This window comes from Enhydra lutris, unplaced genomic scaffold (genome assembly GCF_002288905.1).
Source record: "Enhydra lutris kenyoni isolate GAN:26980312 unplaced genomic scaffold, ASM228890v2 scaffoldscaffold17, whole genome shotgun sequence".
NCBI lineage: Eukaryota > Metazoa > Chordata > Mammalia > Carnivora > Mustelidae > Enhydra > Enhydra lutris.
In genome coordinates this window covers 22,476,992-22,496,672 of record NW_019154101.1, presented here as the reverse complement: position 1 = coordinate 22,496,672, position 19,681 = coordinate 22,476,992, and the positions used below count along the sequence as shown (strand labels likewise).

At 34.5% G+C, this 19,681-nt stretch overlaps 1 protein-coding gene across 1 annotated transcript in view; it reads left to right on the top strand.

Annotated features, from left to right (window-relative positions):
- Nucleotides 1-19,138, top strand: part of LOC111147764 (protein THEMIS-like) — a 64,460-nt gene extending 45,322 nt beyond the window's left edge. Inside the window, exon 3 of the mRNA XM_022503992.1 lies at nucleotides 19,025-19,138. Coding sequence (XP_022359700.1) covers nucleotides 19,025-19,138 — 114 coding nt within the window. The remainder of the gene's footprint in view (nucleotides 1-19,024) is intronic.
- The last annotated feature ends 543 nt before the right edge of the window (nucleotides 19,139-19,681 follow it).

Genomic DNA, 19,681 nt, shown 5'->3' with positions numbered 1-19,681 from the left:
TATATGACTTTATACCTAGTACCAAGCATTTTTTCAGTAGTCATTTATTGAATGGATGAATGAGTGAAATGAGTGAATAAATGATTAGTGGAGGAGAAAAATCTAGGAAACACTTAAAATATTATGTGATTCATGGTGTGATTGAAATATCCTTGGTTTCCAGAGGAAAAGGGGGAGGGGGAGGAAAAGAGGAGGAGAGGAGAGGAGCAGGATGGGGGAGGAGGGGGAGGAGAGATATGCATGGGTTCCATGAGAGTCTTGATAAGGAATATCTAACTCCTGTTGGTCATGTTTCAGAACATGGATTTTGGAGTCATTACATATATTTGAATTTCAACTTTGCCATTTGTTAGTTGTATAACCTTGCCAAATTACTTACTCTCCTCTCATGTAAAATGGGAATAATAATACTATCTATCTTCTAGTATTTTGGAGAGAATTGAACATTGAAATATATTTGAAGTGTTCAGAATGGTACTTGTCACATATCAAGTGTCAGGTTTTATACTGTTATCAAGTGGAGTCAAGTTTTTCAAAGCTTTTGAAAAATGTTATACTTGAGTTCAGATTTGGAGAATGAAAATAAATTAGCTATGTGAGGAGAGGATTATTCCAAGTGTTCCAGTATTTTCTTCCTTTCTACTGGAATTTTACCTAGTTTTAAATTCTATTGACTCCTTCCTTACGTAACCCCATCCTTTATAGCAATGGTTCTCAAACATGGCTGCACACTGGAAATCACCTAGGGAGGTTTAAAATATCCTGATGCTCAGTCCACTTGCCTGTGATATTTTGATTTATTTGGTCTGGAATGAAGTCTGGTTACCAAAATATCTTGAAGTGACCAGGATGATTCTAATAAGCAGTCAAGGTTGCAGGCCATTGCTTTATGAGAAGCTTTTCCTGAGTATTCTAGTTGAATGTAACAATTCCCTTTTTGAATAACTATAGCCTTTCATGCCCTAATGATTGCATTTATTACATTTTGAATGTAATTGAAGTTATTTGTGGACTACTGCTTAACAGATTACAACATTGCTAACAACAGAATCTGAATCTCATTTACTGCTATGATCCCCACAGTGTTTAGGAGAAGATGTATATAAATATTTAGTAAGTTAAAATGACTAGAATCTTCTAGTAGAAGGAGTGTTTCTTATGAGAGTAGTGAAAACACTTAGTTTTTAATTTTTATTATTTTTTTAATTTTTATTGTGTTATGTTGGTCACCATACAGTACACCATTAGTTTTTGGTGTAGTGTTCCAAGATTTGTTGTTTACATATAACACCCAGTGCTCCATGCAATACATGTCTTCCTTAATACCTATTAGTGGGACAACCCATACCCTCACCTCCCCCTCTTTTATTTTAGAATATATATTATATATTTATTTTGGGGAATTAGCTCACATGATTATGGAAATTGGCAAATCTAAAATCTGTAAAGCCAATTTCCCACTTAGCTTTTGACTAGCACCTTAGTTTGGGGACTTACTATTTAGAATTTTTTGAGTCTTCAGTTGACATGATAAGCTTGCATCAATTGAGCAACAATTAGAAAAATTTATTTACAAAACTAATTTTAATGTATGGATCAGGACAAATGTGGAGGGGAAAAGTGATTAGTGATGATTACAGAATACTTTCTTTCAAAGAGGTCTCTGAGGTGATGATGAAAGATCGAGTATAGAAGTAATTCTTCTATGTTAGCACTAGGGAGAGAGAGAAATTAAGGCCATTAACATTTTTAAATTAATTTCAACAGAAATATCTCTTTATTTATACTGTATTTAAAACTGTCAATTTAAACTCCTAGTTAGATATTAAACTCAAAAAGTACTTTAATATATATTTTAAACATCCTTTGTTATTTGGGAATTTCCCAAATTTTCTTTTGTTATTTATTTCAACTGCATTCTAGTGTGGTCAGAAGACATACTTTATCAATTCTTTTAAATTTTTTCAGACTTGTTTTATGCTTAACACATGGCCTATCCTGGAGAATGTTCCATGTGCTCTTGAGAAGAATGAGTATTCTGCTGTTATTTGGTGGATTGTTCTACAGACGTCTGTTGGTTTATAGTGTTGTTCAAGTCTTCCTGTTCCCTGAGAATCTTCTGTCTAGATCTATCCATTATTGAAAGTTCCAACTATTATTGAAGTTTCCAGCTATTACTGTCAACTTTTGCTTCGTGTATTCTGGGACTCTGATGTTAAGTGTATATGTGCTTATAATTGTTATCTCTTCTTGATAAGGTGGCCCTTTTATTGTTCTATAGTATTCTTTGTCTCTAGTAAAATTTTTGTTTTAAGGTTTATTTTGTCTGATACTAATGTAGTTACTATAGTTCTCTTTTGGTTACTACTTGCATGGTCTATCTTTTTTTTTTTTTATTTAAATTCAGGTAGCCAACATATAGTACATCATTTAGTTTTTTACATAGTGTTCAATGATTCGTTAGTTGCGTATAACTCCCAGTGCTCATCACATCACGTGCCCTCCTTACTGCCCATCACCCAATTACCCCATCACCCCACCCACCTCCTTTTCTGCAACCTTGGTTTGTTTGCCAGAGTCAAGAGTCTCTTGTGGTTTGTCTCCCTCTCTGATTTCTTCCCATTCAGTTTTCCTTCCTACCCCCTATGATCATCTGCATGGTTTCTTACATTCCACATATGAGTGAAACCATATAATTGTCTTTTTCTGATTGACTTATTTCACTTAGCCTAAGAACCTCCAGTTCCATCCATATAGATATAAATGGTAGGTATTGATCCTTTCTGATGAGTGAGTAATATTTTATTGTATATATGAACCCATTCATTCTTCTTTACCCATTCATTTGTTGATGTTCATTCCACAGTTTGGCTACCATTGACATTGCTGCTGTGAATATTGGGGTACATGTGCTCCTACTTTTCACTATATCTGTATCTTTGGGGTAAATGCCCAGTAATGCAATTTCTGGGTACTAGGGTAGTTCTATTTTTACTTTCTTAAGGAACTTCCGTACTGTTTTCCAGAGTGGCTGTACTAGCTTGCATTCCCACCAATAGTGTAAGAAAGTCCCCCTTTCTCTGCATCCTCACCAGCATTTGTTTTTCCCTGTCTTGTTAATTTTAGCCATTCTAACTTGTGTAAGGTAGTATGTCATTGTAGTTTTGGTTTGTATTTCCCTGATGGTAAGTGATTTGGAGGATTTTTTCATGTGTCTGCTGGCCATTTGGATGTCTTCTTTGGAAAAGTGTCTGTTCATGTCTTCTGCCCATTTCTTGACTAGGTTATTTGTTTTTCGGGTGTTTGATAAGTTTTTTACAGATCTTGGGTACCAGGCCTTTATCTGATATGTCATTTACAAATATCTTCTCCCATTCTGTAGGTTGCCTTTTAGTTTTGTTGACTGTTTCCTTTGCCGTGCAGAAGCTTTTTATCTTGATGAACTCCCAATAGTTCATTTTTGCTTTTGTTTCCCTTGTCTTTAGAGATATGTCTTGCATAGAATTGCTGCGGCCAAGATCAAAAAGGTTACTGCCTATATTCCCTAGGATTTTGATAGATTCTTGTCTCACATTTACATCTTTCGTCCATTTTGAGTTTATCTTTGTGTATGGTGTAAGAAAATGGTCCACTTTCATTCTTCTGCATGTGACTACCCAATTTTCCCAGCACCCTTTATTGAGGAGACTGTCTTTTTTCCATTGGATATTCTTTCCTGCTTTGTTGAAGATTAGTTGAGCAAAAAGTTGAGGGTCAATTTTTGGGCTCTCTATTCTGTTCCATTGATCTATGTGTTTGTTTTTGCGCCAGTACTGTGCTGTCTTGATGATCACAGCTTTGTAATGTAGTTTCAAGCCTGGAATTATGATGCCTCCAGCTTTGGATTTCTTTTCCAACATTCCTTTGGTTACATGGGGTTTTTTCTGGATCCATACAAATTTTAGGATTGTTTGCTCCAGCTCTATATTTTGATAGGGATTGCACTGAACGTCTAGATTGCTCTGGGCAGCATTAACATTTTATCAACGTTTATTCTTCCAATCCATGAGAATGGAATGTTTTTCCATCTCTTTGTGTTTTCCTCAATTTCTTTCATAAGTGTTCTGTAGTTTCTAGAGTATAGCTCTTTACCTAGGTATATTCCTAGATATATTCTGGTTTTTGTTGCAAATGTAAATGGGATTGATTCCTTAATTTCTCTTAATTTCTCTGTCTCACTGTTGGTGTATAGAAATGCAACTGATTTCTGTGCATTGACTTTGTATCCTGCCACTTTACTGAATTCCTATATGAGTTCTAGCCATTTTGGGGTGGAGTCTTTTGGGTTTTCCACATAAAGTATCATTTCATCTGCTAAGAGAGTTTAGCTTCTTCTTTGCCAATTTGAATGCCTTTTATTTCTTTTTGTTGTCTGATTGCTGAGGCTAAGACTTCTAGTACTATGTTGAACAGTAGTGATGAGAGTGGGCATCACTGTCATATTCCTGACCTTAAGGGAAAAGCTTTCAGTTTTTCCCCATTGATAATGATACTTGCTGTGGGCTCTTTGTTGATGGGCTTTTATGATATTGTGGTATGTTCCCTCTGTCCCTATAGTTTGAAGAGTTTTATTCAAGAAAAGTTGCTGTATTTTGTCAAATGCTTTTTCTGCATGAATTGAGAGGATCATATAGTTCTTGTCTTTTCTTTTATTAATGTGATTTATCACATTGATTGATTTGTGAATGTTGAACCACCCTTGCATCCCAGGAATAAATCCCACCTGGTCATGGTGAATAATCCTTTTAAGGTACTGTTGGATCCTATTGGCTAGTATTTTGGTGAGTATTTTAGCATCTATGTTCATCAGGGATATTGGTCTTTCATTCTCCTTTTTGATGGGGTCTTTGTCTGGTTTTGGGATCAAGGTAAGGTTGGCCTCATAGAATCAGTTTTTAAGTTTTCCTTCCATTTCTATTTTTTGCAACAGCTTCAGTAGAATAGGTATTAATTCTTCTTTAAATATTTGATAGAATTCCTCTGGGAAGATATCTGGCCTTATTTTTGGGGAGGTTTTTGATTACTGCTTCAATTTCTTTGCTGGTTATTGGTCTGTTCAGATTTTCTGTTTTAGCCTTGTTAGTTTATAAGTTTCTGGGAATGCATCCATTTCTTTCATTTGTTGGCATATAGTTGTTCATTAACTTGTTGGCATATAGTTGTACATAGTATGTTCTTACATTTGTCAGTATTTCCTTGGTATTGGTCATCATCTCTCCCCTTTCATTCATAATTTTGTTAATTTGGGTCATTTCCCCTTTCTTTTGGATAAGTCTGGACAGAGGTTTATCGATCTTATTAATTCTTTCAAAGGACCATCTTCTAGCTTTGCTGATCTCTTATACTGTTCTTCGGGTTTTTATTTTGTTGATTTCTGCTCTAATCTTTATTATTTCTCTTCCCCTCTTTGGTTTAAGTTTTATTTGCTGTTCTTTCTCTAGGTCCTTTATATGTAAGTTTAGCTTGTGTATGTGGGATTTTTCTCGTTTTTTGAGAGAGGCTTGTATTCCTATGTACTTCCCTTTTAGGACTGCCTTTGCTATATCCCAGAGGTTTTGAACAAATGTGTTCCCCTTCTCATTAGTTTCCATGAATATTTTAAGTTCTTCTTTAATTTCCATGTTGACCCATTCACTCTTTAGCAGGATGCTCTTTAACCTACTAGTGTTTGAGTTCCTTCCAAATTTCTTCTTGTGATTGAGTTCAAATTTCAAACCATCGTGGTTTGAAAATATGCAGGGAATAATCTCAATCTTTTGGTATCATTTGACACCTGATTTATGACCCAATATGTGATCTATTCTGGAGAATATTTCATGTGCACTCAAAAAGAATGTGTATTCTGTTGCTTTAGGATGGTATACTCTGAATATATCCGTGAAGTCCATCTGGTCCAGTGTATCATTCAAACCCCTTGTTTCTTTGTTTATCTTCCACTTAGATGATCTGACTATTGCTGTGAATAGGGTGTTGAACTCCCCTACTATTACTATATTATTATCAATATGTTTATTTTGGTTATTAACTGGTTTATATAATTGGGTGCTCTCATGTTGGGGGCATAAATATTTACAATTATTAGATCTTGCTGGATAACCCTTTAAGCTTTATATAGTATCCCTCTACATCTCTTAGTACAGTCTTTGGTTTAAAATATAATTTATCTTATATGAGTATTGCTACTCCAGCTTTGTTTTGAGGTCCATTAGCATGGTAAATGGTTCTCTACCCCCTCACTTTCAGGATGGAGGTGTCTTTACGTCTAAAATGGGTCTCCTGTAGGCAGCATATGGATGTTTCTTTTTTAAATCCAATCTGATATACTGTGTCTTTTGGTTGGAGCATTTAGCCCATTTACATTTAGAGCAACTATTGGAAGATAGGAATTTAGTGTCATTATATTGCCTATAAAGTCCCCGTTTCTGTAGATTTTTCTCTGTTTCTTTCTGGTCTATGTTATTCTTAGGGTTTCTTTTTGCTTATAGTAGCTCCCTTAATATTTCTTGCAGGGCTGGCTTGGTAGTCACAAATTATTTCAGTTTCTGTCTGTCCTGGAAGTTATTTATCTCTCCTTCCATTCTGAATGACAGCCTTTCTAGATAAAGTATTCTTGGCTGCATGCTCTTCTCATTTAGTACCCTGAATACATGTTGCTAGCCCTTTCTGGCCTGCCAGATTTCTGTGGATAGGTTGGATTTATTCTGATGTTCCTCCCTCCATATGTAAGGAACCCCTCTCCCTAGCTGCTCTCAGGATAGCTTCTTTTTCTCTAAGATTTGCAAGCTTCACTCTTATATGTCAGGGTATTGATCTGTTTTTACTGATTTGGGGAGGGGTCCTCTATGCCTCTTGGACATGAATGGTTGTTTCCTTCCCCGGTGGAGGGATGTTCTCAGCTAGATTTGCTCAAATATACCTTCTGGCTCTCTCTCTCTCTCTCTCTCTCTCTCTCTCCCCCCACCCTGTCAGGCACCCTAGTAATTCCAACATCAGTTTACTTCGGGGTATCATTAATTTCTCAAAGTCTTTTGTTATGGGCTATTAATTATCTTTCTCTCTTTTCCCCAACTTCCTTCCTTTCCTTCAGCCTGTCCTCTAGATCATTTACTCTCTTTTCTGCCTCATTTACCCTAGCTGTTAGAGCATCCACTTTAGACTGCATCTCATTCATAGTATTTTAAAGTTTGGCCTAATTAGATCTCATTTCCACCCTTAGAGGTTCTGTCCTGTCATTTATGCTTTTTTCAAGCCTAGCTATGAATTTTATAATTGCTTTCCTGAATTCCATCTCTGACATCTTATTTATATCCATATTGATTAGCTCTATGTCAGAGAACATTGCCTCTGGTTCTTTCTTTCTTGTGAATTCCTCCTTCTAGTCATTTTGCCCAGAGAAAGATGAGTAATTGAATGATCAGAGTCCAAAATATCAACCACACCCAAGCAAAGTGCTCCCTTGACAAATCCGAAGCAGTTGGAAGCCACCACAGAAAAGCAAACAAAACCAAACCAAAATAAAACAGAAAAGGGAGTGAGAGGAAGGAAGACTATTCTCACAGGGTGGACAAACAGGGTACCCACCACTTGTTTCTGATTGAATTTTGGTCTCTGTGTTAGAAGACACTACATCCCAAAATTTCAAAGAAAACAAAACACACACTCTCTCTCTCTCTCTCTCTCTATATATATATATATATATATATATATATATGTAATTGAGTAGAGTGAAAAAAGGACAAAAAAAAGAAGTAGCATATATATATATATATATATATATATATATATATATATATACATATATAAAGACTAAAATAAAGCCTATCTATAAAATGTAGATGTAAAAAATAAAAGTTAAAAAGTGACTTAAAAACACAAGTTGGTAAAATAAAAATCTAGCTGACATGGGTAAAGGTAATAAAAAGAAATGGAAAATTTTCATGAGAGATAAATGAGTCATGAGAAAATACCTGGAGCTCAATATACTATTCTCCCCTGGTGCTGGAGTTTTACAGTCTTGTGGGATCCATAAAGTTGTATTCCACCTGTTCTTCCAGTCTGTCTTCTGGGGGAGGAGCTGGCTGTGCTGCTTCTCAGGTGTCTTTGCCTGAGCAGAGTTCCCCCACCCCTTGTCAGGAGGCTTCCCTCATCATAAGCTAGTCTTCTGTGTGGCTTTTGTTCCAGAGGCTTTCTGCTCTTCTTCAGAGGATCAGAGCAAAAATGGCCATTCTAGATCTCCCACTGAGAGCCAGAAGATTGCAGTCTCCCCTCTTCAATAAATCCTCTGATTTATTTAAAGTTTAAATAACTGCCAAACTGTCTTCCAAAATGGTTGCACCATTTTGCTTACCTACCAGCAATGAATGGGAGATTCTGGTGTTCCACATCCTCATCAGTATTTCGTGTGGTCAGTGTTTTGGACTTTGTCTATTCTAATACATATATACCTATGGTATCTCATTATTGTTTTCATTTTCAATTCCTAATGATATCTGATGTTGAGCATCTTTCATATGCTTATTTTCAAACTGTATACATTCTTGGGTTAAATGTCTGTTCAGGGTTTTGCCCACTTTTTAATCAGGTCATTTGTTTCCTTATTGTTGAGTTTTAAGAGTTCTTTGTATATTTTGGATATAAGTGCTTTTTCAAATATGTCTTTTGCAAATATTTTCTCCCATTCTGTATTTCATTCAGTAATAATTGCATTTTTCATTCAGTATTAATTACAGAACACAACTTTTTTTTTTTTAAATGGATCCCAGCTAATAAATTATTTCTTTCATAGATTGTGCCTTTGGTGTCAGAACTAAAAATTCATCATCAAACCCAAGGTCACCTAGACTTTCTCCTGTTATTTTCTCAAAGTTTTATAGATTTGCATTTTACATTTAGGTCTATGATCCATGTTGAATTAATTTTTGTGAAGGGTGTAAGATCTGTGTCCATATTTGTTTCTTTTCATTTGGATGTTCGGTTATTTCAGCATCATTTAAAGAAAGCCTTTCTTTTCTCCATTTTACTGCCTTTACTCCTTTGTCAAGGATCATTTGACTGATTTATGTGGGTCTGTTTCTGGGTTCTGTGTTCTGTTCTGTTGATCTGTTTATTCCTTCACCAATACCACACTATCTTGATTACTGTAGCTTTTATATTAAGTTTTGATGTTGAGTAGTGTCAGTTCTCTGATTTTATTCTTTTTCAGTATTGTATTGGCTATTCTGGGTCTTTCGTCTCTTCATATAAATTACAACATCAGTGTCAATGTCCACAAAATTACTTGCTGTGATTTTGATTGGCATTGCATTGAATCTGTAGATGCAGTTGGGAAAAACTGACATCTTAATAATATTAAGTTCTCCTATTTATGAACATGTAATATCTATTTATTTCTTTGATTTCTTTCATCATAATTTTGTAAGCTTCCTCACATAGACCTTGTACATATTTGGTTACATCTACACCTAAGTATTTCGTTTTGGGGGTGCTAATGTAGATGGTATTATGTTTTTAGTTTTAAAATCCACTTGTCCATTGCTAGTATATAAGAAAGTGATTGCTTTTGCATGTTAACGTTTTATCTTATAATCTTGCTACATTCAGTTATTAATTTGAGGAGTTTTTTGGTCAATTCTTTCAGATTTTATACATAGACAATCATATTACCTGTGAACATAGTTTTATTTTGTTATTCCCACTCAGTATACATTTTATTTCCTTGTCTTACTGCATTAGCTAGGATTTCTGGTACAATGTTGAAAAGAAGTGGAAAAAGGGGACAGCCTTGTTCCTGATCTTAGTGAGAAAACTACTTACTTAGCATGATGTATGTTATCCATAGGTTTTTGATTTTTTTTTTTTAAGATTTTCTTTATTGAGCTGAGGTACTTTGGTTTTATTCCTAATTTACTGAGAAGTTTGTTGTTATTGTTGTTTGTTTTATTCTGAGTGGATGTTGGGTTTTGTCACTTTTTCCCCTGTGTCTATTGATATGATTATATATTTTTCAGAGACCTGTTAATGTGAATGGATTACATTAGTTGTCTCTCAGATGGGATAAATCTAAGTAGCCAGCTTATGGAGAATCCCTCCCCCGCTCTGTTTATCTTTGATATCTCATAGATATCCTTGCATAATGGGATAAATCCCACTTGGTTGTGGTGTCTAACTCTTTTTATACATTTTTGGGTTTGATTTATTAATATTTTATTGAAGATTTTGCATCTACATTTATGAGAAATATGGTGTGTAGTTTTTCTTGTAATATCTTTTTCTTGTTTTGGTATTAGAGTAATGCTGGTCCATAGAATGAGAGGGAGAAGGAGAGAGAATCTCAAGCAGATGCCATGCTGAGCCTGGAGCCAATGCGGGACTCAATCTTATGACCCTGAGGTCATGACCTAAGCTGAAACCAAGAGTCTGATGCCTAACAAACTGCCACCCACACGCCCCTGTGTCTTTATATTTAAAATGGATTTCCTATAGAAAATGGATTTCCTATAGAAAATATATAACTGGGTCTTGCTATTTGATTGACTCTGATAATCTGTCTCTTGGTTGTTGTACTTAGACCATTAACATTTAAAGTGATTATTGCTTATATAGTCAACCCTTGAACAATGCAGAGTTTCCCCCACCCAGTTGAAAATCTACATATCACTTTTGACTCCCTAAAAACTTAACTATTAATAGCCTACAGTTGACTGGAAGCCTTACCAACAATATAGTTAATTAACACATTCTGTAGGTTATATGTATTATATACTGTATTCTTACAATAAAGTAAGCTACAGAAAATAAATTGTTATTAAAAATCTGTGTATAAATGGACCTGCATAGTTCAAACCCATGATGTTCACGGGTCAACTATAGTTCCGTTAATGTCCACAGTATTTGTTACTATTTGTTGCCTTTGTTCTTTGTTCTTATTTTTGTCTTCCATAATTTTCCTGCCTTTTGTGGGTTTAACTGAGCATTTTGTATGATTCCATTTTCTCTCTGTTCTTAGCATAACCATTATACTTATTACACTTAAATTAGCTTTTATTAGTGGTTGCCATAGGGTTTGCGATATACATTTACAATTAAGCCAAGTTTAGTTTCAAATAAGACCATACTCCTTCTCAGGTGTCTAAGTACTTTATCATAACAAACTATTTCTAATTCATTCCTCCTATCTCTTGTACCAATCCTGTCATTTTATTTCACTTAAACATAAACACACACAAGGGTATATTTATACCTAAGCATACATAATTAAATACATTGTTGATATTATTATTACAAACAAGCCTTTATCTGTTAGATCAATTAATAATGAACTGGGTTTTTTGAGATTTTAAATTTATTTATTTGAGAGACAGAGAGCAAGAGCACAGAGGGAGAGTGAGAGGGAGAAGTGGACTCCCCTGCCATTTGTTCCCCTGGCAACAAATTCCTAGTTGTTGTTTGTCTGAGAAAGTCTTAAATTCTCCTTTATGTTTGAAGAATTATTTCTCAGGATACAGAATTCTAAGTTGTTTTTTCTTTTTTTTCCTCTTAACACTAAATATTTCAGCCAGTCTCTTGCTTGCATGGTTTCTGAATAGTTGGATGTTAATTCTTTGTTCCTTTGTAGGTAAGGGGTTTTATTCTTCTGGCTTCTTTCATGATTTTTTCTTTATCTTTGATTTTTGCAGTTTAAATATGATATTCCTATATAGTTGGTGTTTTATGTTTGTTTTCATTTATCCAGTTTAGTGTTTCCCAAGATTCCTGGAACTGTTTTTTGTCACCTGTCATTAATTTGGGGGAAATTCTCAGGTGTTGCTTCAAGTATTTCCTCCATTCTTATTTCTCTTTCTTTTCCTTCTGGTATTCCCATTATGCTTATGTTAGACCTTTTTTTTTTTGTTGTTCCACAGTATTTGGATATTCTGTTCTGTATTTTTGGTTTTGTTTTTTCTTTTCTGTTTTGGACATTTCTATTGATATATTCTCAAGCTCAGGGATTCTTTCTTCAGCTATTTCCAGTCTATTAATGAGCCCATCAAATAAAGACATTATTTATGTCTGTTAATAATGTTTTTGAACTTCAGCATTTCATTTTGGTTCTTTTTTAGGTTTCTCTCTCTATGTTTACATTGCCCACCTTTTATGCTTTATCCACTTGGGTCCTTGCATCTTAATCATAATTGTTTTAAGTTCCTAGTTTGATTATCCCAACATCCTTGCCATAACTGAGTCTGCTTCCGATGCTTGCTCTGTCTCTTCAATTGTCTTTTTTGCCTTTGCCTTGTGATTTTTTTCTGGATAGCCAGACATGATGTATTGGATAGAAAGACACTGTTGTTAATAGGACTTTAGTAATCTAACAGTAAGTTGTAGTAGGGGGGTAAACATTCTATAGCCTTATGATTAGATATCAGTATTTTTACAGTCCTGTGCCTCTGAACCATGAACTTCTTAAGTGCTTCTCAGTCTTGTTCCCCACCCCTTGGGTGGGAAAGGGTGGTTACAGTGGGTTGAGCATTTCTCTTCTCACACGTGGAAGACTAGAGCAGGCCAGATCTGGGTATTTCCATTTCCTTAAATGGAAAGACTAGAGTGGGCTTTAGATGTACATTTTCTCTGAATGGAAGGCTAGAGTGGGTGTTAGTTATATATTTTCCTTCTTCCAGGTCAGTTAGTCCTAATAAAACATCAATAGTGCCTTTTAAGGGAAAGCCTTATTAAGAAGAATAGATTGTTCTGACTTATTCTGAAAAAAAAAATTTTTTTTTAACCTTTTCCCTAACAGAAGTATGAGGAGATTTTTCTCTCATATTTACTGTGAGAGTCTGGTCAAGACCTAGGGGTAAAACTTACAAAATTATGGGAGCTTCTTTATCACTAGGACCCTGGATTTTTTACTCTCAGACTTGTCCATTCTGAGTGTCTAGCAATTCAGCAATTATAGTTTAGATTTTCCTAGCCTGGTAATTGTTCTTATATAGGTTTGTTTGGCAAGTTATGGTTCTCTGTACTTGCCTATCTATCTTTTCAATTTTAGAGGCCCTGGTTTATCCTCTGATCTCACTTCTCTAAGAGATTTAAGAATAGTTGTTGATTTTTTAGTTTGTTTGGCTGTTTACTTTGTGTAGGACAGAGTGCCAACTTCCAAACTTTTTATATACTAGGCCAGAGCCTAGAAGCCCAATGCTCTTTTTTTTAAAAGCGTATACATTTTTAGTTATTTTTTAGTGGTTGCTTGGGGATTACAATTAACGTCTTAATTTATAACAATCTAGTCTGGATTAACTAGTTTTATTTCAATAGTGTATAAAACTTGCCTTCTTTGTAGTTCTATCCCCTATCCTATCTTTCTAAGTGTTATTATCATAAAAATTACATGTTTAAAGATTATGTGTCCATCAACATAGTTTTATGATTATTCTTTATGCAATTATCTTTTAAATTAGATAGGACAAAATATTTAAAAATAAAAAGTACATGTAAATTTTCTTTTATATTTACTTCTATAGTTCCTTTTGCAGTTACTTTTATTTCTTGACACAGAATAAAGTTATTGTCTTATGTCCTTCAGACTGAAGGATTCCCTTTAAGATTTCTTTTTTAAAAATTTTTTTTAAAGATTTTATTTATTTGACATACGGAGAGGCAGGCAGAGGGGCGGTGGTGGGGAACAGGCTCCCTGCTGAGCAGAAAGCCAGATGCAGAGCTTGATCCCAGGACTCTGAGCGGAAGGCAGAGGCTTAACCTGCTGAGCCACCCAGGTGCTCCTCCCTGTAAGATTTCTTATGTGGTATGTTTGATAGTAATAAAGCCTCTCAGTTTTTGTTACCTGTAAGTATCTGAATTTCTCCATCATTTTATTATTTATTTATTTATTTATTTGAGTGTATTTAACTCACAATGTTATATTTGTTTCAGGTGTACAACATAGTGACTCCACAATTTCATACATTGTGTTGTACTTAGTATAGCTACCTGTATCACTGGCTATATTTTTTATGCTGTGCCTTTTATTTCTGTGACTTATTCATTCTGAAACTGCAAGCCTGTATTTCCCACTCCACTTCACCCATTTTACATCCCCACCCCCCCAACACAGACACTTCCCTCTGGCAACCATCAGTTTGTTCTCTATTTACAGGTCTGAATCTGCTTTTTGCTTGTTTGTTTTTTAGATCTCACATATGAGCAATATCATATGGTTTCTGTCTTTCTTAATCTGATTTATTTCACTTAGTGTAATACCCTCTAGGTCCATACATGTTGCAAATGGCACAATCTCATATGGCTGCTGTATCTATCTATCTATCTATCTTTATACACACATACATATCACTTCTTCCTTATCCATTCATCTGTCTATGAACTCTTAGGTTGCTTCCATGTCTTGGCTATTGTAAATAATGCTGCAATGAATGTAGGGGTGCATATATCTTTTTATATTATTGTTTTCATTTTCCTTGGGTAAATAGTAGTGGAATTATTGGATCATATGGTATTCCTGTTTTTAATTTTTTGAGAAACTTTCATTTTTAAAGGATAAATTTTTGGAATAGAGAATTAGTTCACAATTCTTTTATTTCAATACATTAACTATGTCATCCCAGTGATTTCTGGCTTTCATGGTTTCAGAGTAGAGATAGGCTTTTAATCTTATTGAAAAATCCTTGTACTTGATGAATCTCTTTTCTCTTTTCTTTTGCTGTTTCCAAAATTCCCTGTTTGTCTGGTTTTCAGTAGCTTGATCAGGATGATATTAGTCTCCAAGTTTATCCTACTTGGAATGTGTTGAGCTTTTTGAATGTGTAGATTACTGTTTTTCATCAAATTTTGGAAACTTTGATCCTTATTTCTTTAAATATTTTTCCTATGCTTTTCTCTTTCTTCTCCTTCTGGAGCACACATTATTCCCATATAAATATGCTTGATGGTGTCACATACATCTTTGAGACTCTTCATTTCTCTTTATACTTTTTTATTTTTGCTTCTCAAGTTGAATAATCCCACCTGACTTATTTTAAAGATAAGTTATTTGATTTATATTCTCTATTTGGTAAACTTCATTTTCATACTTACTTTTAGTTCTTTATATGTAGTTTTCCTTATTTCTTTGAACATATTTAAAATAGTTTATTTAAATTCTTTTCTCTGGGAAATCTAATGTCTGGGCTTCCCCTTAGGAACAGTTTTTATTGACTGTTCCCTGCCACCCCCCATCCCCCTGGTGGGTGGTTCACACTTTCTTGTTCCTTTGCCTGTTTCATAATTTGTTGTTGAAAGCTGGATATTTTAAACAATATAATGCAAAAACTCTAAAAATTTAATTTTCTCCCCATCTCAGGGCTTGTTGTTATTGCAAGTTGTTGAGTAGTTTTTCTAAACTGTATCTGTAAAATCTGTATTCTTTGTCATATGGGGCCATTGAAGTCTCTGCTCAGTTTGCATAGTGGGTATGCCTTGGCACAGATTTTCTTAAACAACTGGAGCCAGGAGGTCTCCCAGTCTTTGTTGAGGGGTCAGTGTTCATTTGAAGGCATGCCTTCAACACTCAATTTGGCAGGTAAAAATTCTTACTTGCTTGCTCATGTGGAGCCTCAAAGTCAGCCGGAGTTGAGAGTTTAGGACTTTTTCAGGTCTTTCCTGAACATATAGTCTGAGGCAGGTGCATAGTCCTGCACGAGTATATGGTCTTCTAGATTACCAGGAATATATCAAAACTTTTCAATGTTCTTATGGATATCTCATTTCTCAGCTTTTCCTTTTAAACTGTTTTGGTCAGCTTATCCCCCCCCCCCAACTGTTATACATGACTGCAGGGAGCCACAACAATTAAATAATTACCTCTTATTGTTTTTGACAAATACTATCAAATACTATCAAATATCAATACTATTTTGACAAATACTGTCTTTTCCTATTGCATGAGCTCAAAATGAGATCAAATAAAGCTAATGTTGCAAGTAGAATCTTTCAGGGAGTTACCAGACATGTCAAAAAATAACGTTTCTCTGAGAATGAACTTTGAAAGAATTCCAGCTCCTTTCTGCTCCCTCTTGTGACTGCAGCAGTGTTGGTTTTGCCATGACTGCAAGCTATTAGTTTTCAGTATGAAGTTGAAGGAGTGGGAGGAATGGAATACTGCAAGTTCAAATGTCAAAAAATTTGCTGATCTTACCAAGATTTAACTATTTTTTTCTTTAATAAGTATTCCCTAGGTTACAGCAATCCTTTGGCTAATTTCCAGAGTTCTAAAAAAATTAATTCTGGCCATTTATTTTTAACCAGTTTCTCCACTGCTTTCATAAAGGAAGAGATAATTTTCAGAGGTCCTTATTCTACCATATTTGCTGACATCATCTACCCTACTATGTTAAAGTATATTAACAGAGATCCTTAATTTCTCATTGTAATTTGAAAGTTTTGAGGAAGGTGGTCATAAACTTGGCAAAGTTGCTTATAATGATTTCTTTGCAAATAAAGATGCTCTACTGAAAAAAGATACCCAGTCTTTCATCAGTAAATATAGCTTTAGAGATGCAGCTCCAGTAAGTGGAAGCTCAAGAAACAGTCAAGAAAAGAAAGCTTTGTAGAGATTTTGTAAGGATAATTTTAGGATGCAAATGGAAGTTGATTTTTATTAAAATGTAATGGGGAACTAAACTTGCAATATATATCCCTGGTTGCATTCTTTGTTAATGTTATATTTCCATATGTCTCTATTTTGTTACTTCAAAAACTCTTCAGTATATTAAAAAATAAAAAAATAATTAAGTTCTTTATGGACATAAACATACTACTTTAGAAGTATGATTTCTTCTTTTAGAAGACAGCACTCTTGACTGAATCTTTTTCTGAGCTAGAAAATGTGCCATTTTTGCCAAGTAAAACAAAAATACATTCTGATATTTGGTTGTAAAGTACATTATCCCCATAGATTAGTAACTGATGTAATGTTTGGGTTGTAGTGAAGTTCCAAATTTCTGGATTATTTCCTGGCAGGATCCTTATGAAGCATGAATACTAACTGCCATCTCTAGATGTAATGAATTTCCTGGGAGGAAGTGTTACAAAGAAGAAATACATTTTTCTGATAATCACAGTCCGCAAGTTTACATACATGTCTCTAAACCATGTCCAAGAAAGGTTGTGGTTGCATCTGTAAAACCACCTGCTAAAATTACATAGCCACATTGAAGTTTTCTGTTTGAGTTTTAAAATTTTATGAACTTTATTACTGTATAGGAATAATATTGCTGGAGAAAGGAAGCATGTGATAGTAAAACTTAGAGATGGAACATTCTCTACTACCCTACACACACTCAAATTAGAATCCTGATAATTGCTGAACAGTGTTCTAAAAACTTTTACATATAAAACTGTTCTAAATACTTTTATGTGTATGTATATATTATTCATAATATATATGTGTGTTTATATATAATGAATATATGTTTTATATTTTTATATATACAATATGTATTATATATAAATAGATATATACATTATACATTTATATATATATATACATATGTGTGTATATATATATATAAAATGAATTCACATTTACATATAAGAAAATAAGGAACTTGCCTAAGACCAAATAGTGGGTAAATGGTTGCAATGAATGTATGCTAGTACTGTCTAATATAATATAATATAATATAATATAATATAAAATATAATGTGAGACTATACATTCATGTCATTTAAATTCATTTATGTGGCTATTCTAGGAGTCTTCAGTTCTTCCACACATCCTGACTCCATAAAATTCCTCCTGAGTAAATGACCTGAAAGTGAGAGAAAGCCCAAGATAGAAATCTTAGTCTTCTATAACTTAATCTCAGAAATGATATACTATCACATCTGCTATATTCTTTTGATTGCCCAGAGAAATGCTGGTACACTCTAGGAGGGGACTGTACAAGGGTGTGACTACCAGCAGACAGGAATTCCTGAGGGCTATCATGGAAGCTACCTGACACAGATATTTAAATAAGTTAAAAAACAACAAAACAAAACAAAAAACAGAGAGAGCCAGAGACATATGAAATTAATTTTAATTAAATATTTTATTAAAATCTATAACTATATTATCTTTTTAACATATAATCATTATAAAAATTATTGAGATATTTTGCATTTTCCTCATGCCAAGTCTTTAAAATCCAGACATATTTCCCCCCCATAGTACATCTCAGTTCAGGCTATGCTAATTTCAAGTAGCCATGTTTCAAACGCTCAGTATAATGCCTCTAACAGTGGTGTTGTATTGGACAGTACCAATACAGATATAAACAGTATGGCTCCCGAGTCTGTGCTCTGAAGCACTTCTTGCTTAATCATAGAAGAAGAGTGAAATGGTCTTTTTGTCAACCAGCATCAGTGTTAGGATGAAGATCCACAGATCCCTTGGATATGTGGCATCCTTTCTAATTTTTCTGTTCTGTGCAGTAAACATTATAATACTAAAAGGATCTAAACTGATTGCTCTCCTAAAATAACATAAAATAGGAATTTTTAGATGACTGTTAGAAAATTCATTAAATATAAAATTTCCTTCATAGGTTTAATGTATTTAAACCATGTTTTAAAGACAGGCTTCAGGCAGTGCTTCTTACTGAAAAGAATTTCTATCAGATAAAGGGATAAAAGAATTTTATGTCAAGTGGACAGTCCATTCCTAAGTAACCTTGTAGCTGCCATGCTGATTTGCCACTCTTCCATAAATACGGTCAGTAATGAAACAGCCCAAATGAATGTAGCAGGTTAGATCTCATGGCATAACAGACAGCATTATCTTCATGTCTTAGTGTCCCATGAGCTCCATGTCTCATGGGGGTGACAATAGAGGAGGACCAGGTGGGTACTAAATGCATAGCATAGAAACACCAAGTTTAGGAAATCTCAAAAATGTGAGGGGCTGCTGGAAACCTGCCAATCTTTGCTCACAAATCTGAACCTGATGCTCTGATGATGTTGTCTGATCGCCCAGAATCAGTTTATCCTGGAGTTAGAGTCGGTTCTTAACAAATCTGAACCTGATGCTCTGATGATGTTGTCTGATCGCCCAGAATCAGTTTATCCTGGAGTTAGAATCGGTTCTTAACACATCAGTGACTTGAAACAATAATTTCCACATTAGGGAGCAATTCCTATTTTCTAGGAAAGGCTTACTTTTTTATTATTTCAGAAATAAACTATGAGGAGAATGTTTTAGAAAATTAAGAGACTTAGATACCAGTCAAAATGATCCATCTCTAAGTTTAGTCTCCTCTCAAAAAGTATTATTTCATAATATTCAAATATTGGTTTTTAACTTTTTTTTAAAGGTTTTTTTTTGTTTTTGTTTTTGTTTTTTTGACAGACAGAGATCACAAGTAGGCAGAGAGTCAGGAAGAGAGAGAGAGAGAGAGAGAGGGAAGCAGGTTCCCAGGAGGGCTCAATCCCAGGACCCCGAGGTCGTGACCTGAGCTGAAGGCAGAGGCCTAACCCACTGAGCCACCCAGGCGCCCCCAAATATTGGTTTTAAACCCCTGTTTTGTAGTTTATGTAGTGAGGTTTTGTTTTCTTATTTGTTTTTTTGTGTTCAGCTAGTTGTACTCACTTTTTAGGAAAATAGGTACTGAGTGTTTAACAAAGGAATGAACAT